A 10,967-nucleotide genomic window follows, 5' to 3' on the forward strand; every position below is an offset into this window, starting at 1 on the left:
ATATTGAAAGAGTGTCTTTCAACTTTTCATTGTAAATGCATTTCTTCTGTCCTGTTCAAAGCCCAGCAAGGTGTGTGTCCTTTATGATGCAAATCTAGCATTTCCCCATTTTGCTGATATTCTTTGAAATGCTATCATTTCTGTTTGTATAATCTTTAACTCAGTATTGATAATTTGACCATGATGGTGCCAAGAGACCTATTTATACATTATACAATTCCGAATAGAAAACATCTCTTGGCTATTCTACTGTATTTTTTCTTCATGTACGAGTGGTTTATTTCAATTTCTGCAAAACATTTCTTTTTTTTTTTTTTTAGATTTTATTTATTTATCTGACAGAGAGAGAGAGAGAACAAGTAGGCAGAGAGACAGGCAGAGGGAGAGGGAGAAGCAGGCTCCCCGCTGAGCAGGGAGCCCGATGCGGGGCTCGATCCCAGGACCCTGGGATCATGACCTAAGCCGAAGGCAGCCGCTTAACCGGCTGAGCCACCCAGGCGCCCCTCTGCAAAACATTTCTTTACTTTTCCTTCACTCATAGTATATTTTCCTTCAGTTGATAAAATTAGTTCATTTGCTCACCAGGGTTATACCTAGTTATGTGTCAATGTTATACTCAAGATGTTTCAAACTTCTATTTTACACTGAATAAACTAGTTGATCCAATTTATCTATATCTAATCAGAAAATTCTTTTTTTTTTTTTTTACAAACTGTTTCTTTTCCATCAACCTTTTCAATTTCTATTTCCATTTTGTTTGCCTTTGTGGAAGACCAGCTTAAGACCACTCAGTGGTTGTTGCTACCCATTCAGTGGCCTGAGCAGTGGAAGCTGCAGACCAGTCTTCAGTGGCCGGCTGGGTGCTCCAGTCTTCAGTAGGGAACTGCTGAATAGGCACCGAGGGCACCTGCATGCCTTCAGACCAGTCTGCGACTTCAGGCTGAGTAGCAGTGAACTCAGGAGCTAGAGCCGTCCATTCACCCTGAAATTCCTCCTTGGTCACAGCCTTTTCAGCAGCGGCCTGCTCTTCCTTTTCAATCTCTTCAGGATCTCTGTAGAAGCAGAGATCAGGCATGACCTCCCATGGGTGTTCTCAGGAAATGGTGCCACACATGAGCAGAACTTCCCTGGCCAGCATCCACCACATCAGACCCACTGAGTGAGCTCCCTTTTTAGGACCTTATAGCAGGATTCATCAAGTTGCTCTGAAAATCGAAAAGGCCCAGTAACGTGTGAGGCCCAAGCAGTTAAGAAATATGGAGAAAAGAAAACACAGACCATTTAAAAAAGGATTTCTCCTTAAAGTTGACACATCTGAATTATACTTATAGCAAGAATTACTATCAAACTCCACTCATTGGGCCAGAGACTCTTGTGGTGTTAGCAAAAAGACTTGCCCCTCGTGTAGCACACTACCTATACTTGTGAGTTCATCTAATCAGAAAATTCTTATCTTGAATTAATTTGAGATGAAAAAACATATTATGGAAAATAAATATTATTGTAAGTGCAGCCATCATTTATATTAACTGTCACTCGTTCAAGACCAATCAGGGTAGGATAAGAAGGATATGAGAAGTTTGTAGGCTAAAACAAAAGCATTGCTTAATTATTTTTATAGCTTCATTCATCCAGTGTTTATAATGTATACAAATAACAGTCTCTTATCCTGCTTTAGATATTGAAATTATTTTTCATAATAGAAATAATAGAACCGAGAAACTATAGAATCCTGAATCATATTTGCTTGGTGTCACTCACCATTTGACTAGTGAATCCAGCTCTTATTCATTACTATTCTCTGAAGTCTTTTGCTTCTATTTTCAGTAGTAGTGTGATTCTCCGTAACTTTTTCTTTATTCCAAATTTTCAGATTCTCCACTACTGTGATTTTTTTCATTGCAAATACCCTTAAACCAATATATTAGTTAACTGTTGTTGTACAGCCCACATTCCCTAGATTTAGTGGATTAAAAAAATAGTCACTTATTCTTACTCATGAGTACACAGATAAGCTCTGTTATTCTAATCTAGGATACTTGGCTTGCTTATACATCTAAGGTCTGCTGGCTGGTGTTTTATTGCCTCACTCATTAGTCAGAAGATTAGCTCTCAGTAGTTGGAAATAAGATAAATTAGGCCACATGACTCTCCTTATTCTGCATATTAGATGATCTTATTCACATAGCAGTCTCAGAGTTCCACAAGGAGAGCAGAAGCAAGCAAGGCTTAGAATTCATACACTATGATTTCTGTTGCATTCTGTTGGTCAACATGTATTACAAGTGCAGGCTAGATTCAAGGGACAAGAAGTAAATGCTACTGCTTGATGTATCACAAATAGTGTATGGTTATAATTTAAAAAAAAAAAGATTAATTGCAACTATTTTTGTAAATGATATTCCACAGTCTACTTCCTGACCACAATTGTTTACATTTATCCCATTTCAAGACACTCAAAATTCTGATCCAGTTATGACATTGTGTTCAAAGTATAAGATCTCATGATCTGCATCGAGTCTTGATGTGGCTCTTACAATACAGTTTTTATAATACCTAGCTCTTTATATGGAAAGCCAAGAACTAACAACTAAACTATCTGACCCCATACATGTAATTTACAAAGGGGGAAAGGGGGGACAGAGGCAGATTAACTCTAAGAGTCAGTGGTCACCCAAGGAGGGAAAGAATGAGGTGTGCTATAGTCACTGGTCCATAGCAATTCTAAAATCTTACTGGGTAAATGTCATAACATGTTGTCATAACATCTTTATTTGGAAAAGGAGTTTATGTATATGAGTTTCTGTGAATGCATTTGTGTGTGCATATGTATGTAGGCAATTGTATGATTTTTAAAAACGTTTTCATAGAAATATAACTATTCTGAAAGTGCACTGTGTTATTGTCAGTAATTTAACACTAGACTGGGAGATTCAGGAAGCATGAATGAACAAAAATCACACAAAAAAATCACCCATGTTTATGTTCTCCTTCAGAGATGACCACACGATAAAAGAGATAAAACATGACGTTGTACATGTTTTTAAGCCTTTTAGAAGTGCATTCAATTTTCATTAAAAATAAAAAATACCAAAGTATAATGCAGTGTATATATAGAAAACATTGCATACAGATAGACAATAAATGTAATTTCATGTAAAATTATTTTCCTGTTTTAATATAGCAGTTTGCTCCTACAAATGGTATTTGTTAGGAATGATAACATTTGTTTAAATAGAATGGATATTGTGCATCATCTACATATAGTCATTGATTTCTATCAACTAAATCTTTAATTTTATATTGAGAGGATTGGTAGCTTTTACATTCTAACTTATTTAAATCTTGTGGGTTTTGTTTTATTTTTTTTAATATGGATTCTTAATTTAAAGCATATTTTGCATTTCAAGAACAAGTAGAGAGATTAGTCTGGTGGGACTTATGTGAAGGAGTGGAAGAATATTTGGGGGCGATGAAATTTTTACAAAGTAGCCATTGCTAAAATATATAAGACCTGATAAAGCATGTATGGAATTTAGATTTTGTTCTAATATATGAGTAAACATTGGAGAATTTTGAGGGTGACATGCAAGATTACAGCGACATTTACAAGGAGAAACAGTAAATGATGGTGGAGGTGTAAGGGCAGTGGGACATAGAAGCAAGGAGACAAGCTAGAGGGCCAATTAAATAGCTCATTGATGAGATGATGGTATCTTGGCTAGGGTAGTCAATTCTGGAGCTCATGAGAAGTAACTGAACTCTGAGTATATTTTCAAGATAGAGTTGATAAAACTTACTGATGAATCAGATGGTAAGTATGAGAGAAAAAGTAGGTTAGGATGACTATAAGGCTTGTGCCCCAAATTAGTACATGAATAAAGTACTTCTTTCTAAGAAGGGGGCCTTAAGAATTAAAAGAGTTGGTTGTTATTATTACTGCTAGGGTTAGTGATATTGTTTTAAATTATTTTGTGTTCTCTTTCCTCCAGAGTCAGTTCTAATTTTCATTTATTGTGGTCTATTTCAAGCTTTTGATTGTTGTAGGTTGATTTTTTTTCAGATAGCTGTTGTGATTTTCCTTCACTCCTACATATGTAAATTTCCCTCACTCCTACTGGCCTAAGTCTGTTTTCAGCTATGTCTCTGGCATAAATGTGACAGGTAATTCTGTGTCAGTTGACATGGCTTAACTATTCATTTTGATTAAGAAATGAGTGGTTGGAGAAACCAGGAACAGACATGACTTTGCTCTGGAAGCCAGAACTCTAAATTTTCCGCAAGCAGTTCTTTCTATGTCTTACTTATTGTTGATTTTGCTTTTTTTTTTTTTTTTTTTTTACTATATGATTAGTTGTTTAGGTGTTTACCTGGGGTTAAAAGACAGGAACATGAGATGGGGTGAAAGAGTAGAGATGGGTTAGAAGGTGCCAATTTATATAGATATTCATCTGACAGACTTTCAATTAATTCCTTTTTTTTTTCTTTTTAGCCTCACTTATCATTATTTTCTTCTGTACCTTCTGATCTCAAGCTGGGGCATATCTTTGTTTCTGAGTAACTGCTTCCTACTTGAATTGAATCCTATTTTGCCAAATTATTTTTCAATACCCTTGCTTATTTAACCTAACTTTTCAAATTTATCATCAAGTTTCTCATATTTTTATTATCTTTTTAATATCTTCAGTGTTTATGTATTATTTCTCACTCCAAAAGTTATTTAATATTTTTATGTGTACAACTTTCTTTTTCTTTTGATCACCCTTGCAAATTTTTCAATTTTATTCATTTAAAATAAAAACCTGCAACTATTGGATTCTTTAATTCATTCTATGTTTTCTATGTTAATGGTCTCTGTTCTATCTTTCCTCCTTTCTACTTTCTTTACACTTATTCTGTTGCCCTATTCTTTTAAATATTAAATTGTCTGCTTATTTTAATAAATTCAGGGTTTTTTTTCCCCCTAACATAAGTATGTAAAACTGTCACAAAATTCCCTCTGAGCAGAGCTTTAACTGCATCCCACAAGTTTTAGGTTTGTTCTAAATATTTCCTAAGTTTTATTAAGATTTATTCTTTAGGGATGCCTGGGTGGCTCAGTCGTTAAGCGTCCCTTTGGCTCAGGTCATGATCCCAGCGTCCTGGGATCGGGCCTCGCATCGAACCCTGCATAGGGTTCCCTGCTCAGTGGGAAGCCTGCTTCTCCCTCTCCCACTCCCCCTGCTTGTGTTCCCTCTCTCGCTGTGTCTCTCTCTGTCAATTAAATAAATAAAATCTTTAAAAAAAAGATTTATTCTTTAACTGTAAATTATATAAATATTTTTTCCTATTAAAAATCATTTATTAAAATGTAACATCCACTTAAAAGTACACATACACATACCATCCAATAATCATTCACAAATTGAATACACCATCCAGTTCAAGAAATAGAGCCTTACCAGCAGCCTAGAAGACTCCCTCTTTTCCTGCACTACTATACCCAATGGTTAACAATATCCTTACTTCTAGCATTATAGATCAGTTGTATCTGTAGTAAAACCTTATTGTGTAAGGATTCATTCTCCCACTTTCTTGCTGGCTTTTTTCCTTTAACTTTGTGAAATTCATCCATGTTATTGTACATAGTTACAGTTGATTCATTTTTATTATTCATTATATTTCATTGTATGAGATACCATAATTATCCATTACAACATTCATGAACAATATGGTAGTTTTCAGTGTTTAGTTATTAGTAATAATTTTTCTCTGAACATTCAGGTATATGTCTTTTGGTGAACTTTTGCATGCATTTATTTTGAACATACACCTAGGAATAGAACTGCTGAATCATATGCTTAATTGCTAGCTTAACAGGTATATCCAAGCAGCTTTCCAAAATGGCTGTACAAATTTACAATGTAACTAGCTGTGTATTAGAGTTATATACAGAGTCCAGAAAGAGATCCATACACAGTGTACTGATTTTTGACAGATGTGAATCACAAATGCAGTGTAGAAAGGATGATCTTTTCAATAAATGATGCTGGATCAATTGGATATTCATAAGAAAAAAAATATACTTAGTGCCTCCCCCACCAATCTTATACCGTTCCTAAAAATCTCACATCTTTCCTAAAAATCAGTTTTATACAGATTGCAAATCTAAATGTTAATGGTGAAAAATGAGGATTTTAGGGGGGAAAAGCACAGGAAAACATACTCATGATATTACAGTAAGCAAAGCACTCTTCCATGGGGCTCAAAAGTATTACCTCTTAAAAACGATAAATTAGATGATAATGAGATTAGCAACTTGTTCATCAAGGATACATCAAAGTATGAAGAACAAACTAAAGAAATGAGGAAGATATTTGCCATACATATATCAGGAAAGAAAAAACACATACATCAAAAATATCAGAAGACATCCTACATTTTTTTGGTACATCCTACAGTTTAATAAAAAAGAAGAGACAAGCCATTTGTCTCTCTTAAACAATTTAAACAAGTATTTTAGGGGAAAAAAAGGTATTTATAGAAAGTAATCATATGAAAAACTGCTTAAATATTTAGTCATAAGGAAAATACTCATGAAAACTATAATATGAGACTATTATATGTGAAAATGGCTGAAATGGAAAGTTCAGAAAATATCCAGTGCTGGATAATATCCAATAAGTGAAAGACTGGAGGTATGTTCCCTAATTCCGCACCCCCCAAAAAATGCAAATTTTGTCTAGGTTTTTTTCACAGTGCTAGCTTTTTTACCACAATCTGATGACCTGACTTCAAGTCTCAGTTGATATATTTACCTGGTGGTTTAGTATGTTGTTCTTGGCATAGACATTGTCTCAATCTCCATTAATGATAACAATTTGGAATAACAGGAAGAGCCTAAAATCCTTTTAACGAGTATAAACTTTCTTTGCTCTCTAACCAAAAAAAACAAAAAATTGTTCTTTCTAGGGTAAAAGTTTAAACAAACTTATGTACTCTAGTTATTTCTTGAAGTTTAAAGTTCTTTAATCATTCTTTAATTTGTTCACACATTTATGTATTCTCTCTCTCTTTTTTTTTTACTCACCTAGAATATACAAATTAACTTCTAGGGATTTGCACAATAAAATGGAGTTAAGTATACAGAGAAACTCATATCTTCTATGCTCAAGTCACCTAGACTATATTTAGGAGAAATACTACCAAGATGTTTTGTCTAAACTTAAAAATCACATTTTGTTAGCTATACATATTACATTCTCATAAATTTTTATGAAGGATTTGGACATTATATCTTATTTTTACATATCTTTGACTCTGAACCTTATAATGTGAAAGTAAATTTTTCACTTCATGAGGAAATGAGTTCTTAACCGTCACTTAGAATTTACTTATAAAAGTCTTAATAGTCTGAAAAAACTGATAATATACTGCCCAAAAATGAACACATCAATTAGTTCTCCAAGATTGATTCATTTTTATTGTTTTTTATCTCTTTTTCCATTTAAATGAACTATATATTCACTTATTAATATATTCTACCAAGAGATGCTTTCAAAGATAAGACTGGATATTCTGATTAAAATTAAACAGGCTCTGTTTTCATGCACTGGAAGATTGTTTAGGGATATAAAAATGTGTGCACATAACCTCAAGACAAAATAGAAAGCAGTAAGTGGACAGAGACCTATGAGTGGTTTAAGCTAAGTGCTAGATGATTAGAGGGACAAGAAAGAGGGAAGGAAGAATCCACTTTGGTTGGTAGGACCAGGGGAAAAAGTCAGAGACATTAACTCACATGGCTATTTTAAAAAAGGATGGGCATTAAATAAGGAAGGACAGCATAAACAATCATGGGAACAGGAACACATGGTATAGATTTGAGGATCAAATGGGCTAGGAAGTTGAATGTATGTATCAGAGTAATATGCAGTGATTCTAGAAAGGTTCCCTCCTACCAGATGATAAGAGTCAAGAATGCCACACTGAGGAAAAAAGATAGCAAGTGGTTAAGAACATAAATTCTGGACCCAGACCACATGATTGAAGCTCAGTTGGGTTACTAACTCTTTTTCTGACCTTAGGCAAGAGCCTTCAATTCTGCATGCTCAATTTCTTCCTCCTAGTAAGTATCTCATAGGGTTGTGGTAAAAATTAAATGACTTGGCATGTGTCAACTGCTTCGAACTCTGCCTAGAATGTAATAAGTGCCTAGTTCATTAAGTGTTTTTTATTTTTTTTATTATGATTACTCAGGTAATGTAGACGTTGAAATTTGTGAGCAAGTAAATCATACCTATTTTTGTGTGCAGGTGGGATTTAAAAGGAAGGGTGGAATATTTCTCTCAAAAAAAATAATATCTTTTTTTTCCAGTCCTATGTAACAGATTCAAATGCACTTATATCATATGTGAAATTTAGGCATAATTTATATTAGTAATAAAATTTCATAGAAATATTGCATTACTTTAAATTGCAAATCTTCAAAAGAAATAGTAACGAGATTTTCCTTGATTTAGTATAGAAATAATATATATCTTTCTATTTTGACTTTGGCTTCTCTTTTCTTGAAGAAAGACAAAATTTATAGCACTTACAAAATACAATTTTTTAAATTTAAATTTTAGGTAGTTAATGTGGAGTGCAATATTGGTTTCTGGAGTAGAATTCAGTGATTCATCATTTATATACAATACCCAATGCTCATCATAACAAGTGCCCTCCTTAATAACCATCACCCATCTAGCCCATCCCCTGTCCATCTCCCTCCATCAACCCTAAGTTTGTTCTCTATCATTAAGAGACTCTTATGGCTTGTTTCCCTCTCTCCTTTTTTTTTACTTTTCCCCTTTCCCATATGTTCATCTGTTTTCTTTCTTAAATTCCACATATGAGTGAGATCATATGGTATTTGTCTTTCTCTGACTGACTTATTTCACTTATTTCACTTAGCATACTACACTCTAGTTCCATCCACGTCATTGCAAATGGCAAGATTTCATTCTTTTTGATGGCTGAACAATATTCCACTAAACACACACACACACACACACACACACACACACACCACATCTCCTTTATCCATTCATCAGGCGATGAACATTAGGGCTCTCTCCATAGTTTGACTATTGTTGTTAATGCTGCTATAAACATCAGGGTGCCTGTATCCCTTTGAATCTGTCTTTCTGTATCCTTTGGGTAAATACCTAGTAATGCAACTGCTGGATCATAGTCTATTTTTAACATTTTGAGGACTTTCCATACTGTTCTTCAGAGTGGCTGCACCAGTTTGCATTCTCACTAACAATGCAAGAGGGTTCCCTTTCTCCGCATCCTCACCAACACCTGTTGGTTCTTGTGTTGTTAATTTTAGCCATCCTGACAGGTGTGAGATGGTATCTCATTATGGTTTTGATTTGTATTTCCCTAATGATGAGTGATGTTGAGCATCTTTTGATGTATCTGCTAGCCATCTGGATATCTTTTTTTTTTTTTTTTTGAAAAGTGTCTATTCATGTCTTCTGCCCATTTCTTAAGGGTTATTTGTCTTTTGGGTGTTGAGTTTGATAAGTTCTTTGTAGATTTTGGATACTGATGCTTTATCAGATATGTCATTTGCAGATATCTTCTCCCATTCTGTAGGCTGCCTTTTAGTTTTGTTGATTGTTTCCTTTGCTGTGCAGAAGCTTTTTATCTTGATGAAATCCCAATAGTTCATTTTTGCTTTTGTTTCCCTTGCTTATGGGTGATGAGAAGTTGCTGTGGCCAAGATCAAAGAGGTTTCTACCTGTGTTCTCCTCTAGGATTTTGATGGCTCCTGTTTCACATTAAAGTCTTTCATCCATTTTGAATTTGTTTTTGTGTATGGTGTAATAAAGTGGTCCAGTTTCATTCTTCTGCATGTTGATGTCCAGTTTTCCCAACACCATTTGTTGAAGAGACTGTTTTTTCCCCCATTGGATTTTCTTTCCTACTTTGTTGAAGATTAGTTGACCATAGAGTTGAGAGTCCATCTCTGGGTTTTCTATTCTGCTCCATTGATCTATGTGTCTGTTTTTGTGCCAGTACCATAGTGTCTTGATGACTACAGCTTTGTAATACAACTTGAAATCCAGAATCATGATACCTCCAGTTTTGTTTTTCTTTTTCAGAATTGCTTTGGCTATTCAGGGTCTTTTGTGCTTCCATACAAATTTCAGGATTGTTTGTTCTAGCTCTGTGAAAAATGCTATTGGTATTTTGATGGGGATTGCATTAAATGTGTAGATTGCTTTGGATAGTAGAGACATTTTAACAATGTTTGTTCTTCCAATCCATGAGCATGCAATGCTTTTCCATTTCTTTGTGTCCTCTTTAATTTCTTTCATAAGTATTCTATAGTTTTCAGGTATAGATCTTTTACTTCTTTAGTTATATTTATTCCTAGGTATCTTATAGTTTTGGGTGCAATTGCAAATGGAATCGATTCTTTGATTTCTTTTTCTGCTGCTTAGTTATTGGTGTATAGAAATACAACAGGTTTCTATACATTGATTTTTATCCTGCAGTTTTTCTGAATTCATGTATGAGATCCAGCAATTTTTAGTGGAGTATTTAGGGTTTTCTACATAGACTATCATGTCATCTGCAAATAGTAAAAGTTTGACTTCTCCTTTGCCAATTTGGATGCCTTTTATTTCTTTTTGTTGTCTGTTGAGACTAAGACTTCCAGTACTATGTTAAATAGTAATAGTGAGAATGGACATCCTTGTCTTGTTCTTGACCATAGGGGAAAGACTCTCAGTTTTTCCCCACTGAGGATGGTATTAGTTGTGGGTCTTTCATATATGGCCTTTATGATGTTGAGCTATATTCCATCTATCCTTACTTTGTTGAGGGTTTTTATCAGGAAAGGATGCTGTATTTTGTCAAATGTTTTTTTCTGCATCTATTGACAAGATCATATGGTTTTTATCCTTTCTTTTATTAATATGGTGTATCGTAGG

General features: G+C 34.4%; 1 protein-coding gene and 1 non-coding gene across 2 annotated transcripts; both read right to left on the bottom strand.

Moving 5' to 3' along the window:
* Nucleotides 1–778: 778 nt before the first annotated feature.
* Nucleotides 779–1,084, bottom strand: LOC116628389 (40S ribosomal protein SA-like). Its single transcript, XM_032398710.1, has one exon. It carries the CDS (start codon nucleotides 1,073–1,075, stop codon nucleotides 779–781), a length of 297 nt encoding a protein of 98 aa, XP_032254601.1. The 5' UTR covers nucleotides 1,076–1,084.
* A 239-nt stretch (nucleotides 1,085–1,323) lies between these two features.
* On the bottom strand, nucleotides 1,324–1,471 carry LOC116630351. The gene has a single exon (XR_004298947.1). It is a non-coding gene; the product is annotated as a small nucleolar RNA SNORA62/SNORA6 family (small nucleolar RNA).
* Between the last annotated feature and the right edge of the window lie 9,496 nt (nucleotides 1,472–10,967).

This window comes from Phoca vitulina, unplaced genomic scaffold (genome assembly GCF_004348235.1).
Source record: "Phoca vitulina isolate PV1807 unplaced genomic scaffold, GSC_HSeal_1.0 scaffold3, whole genome shotgun sequence".
NCBI classification, from domain to species: domain Eukaryota; kingdom Metazoa; phylum Chordata; class Mammalia; order Carnivora; family Phocidae; genus Phoca; species Phoca vitulina.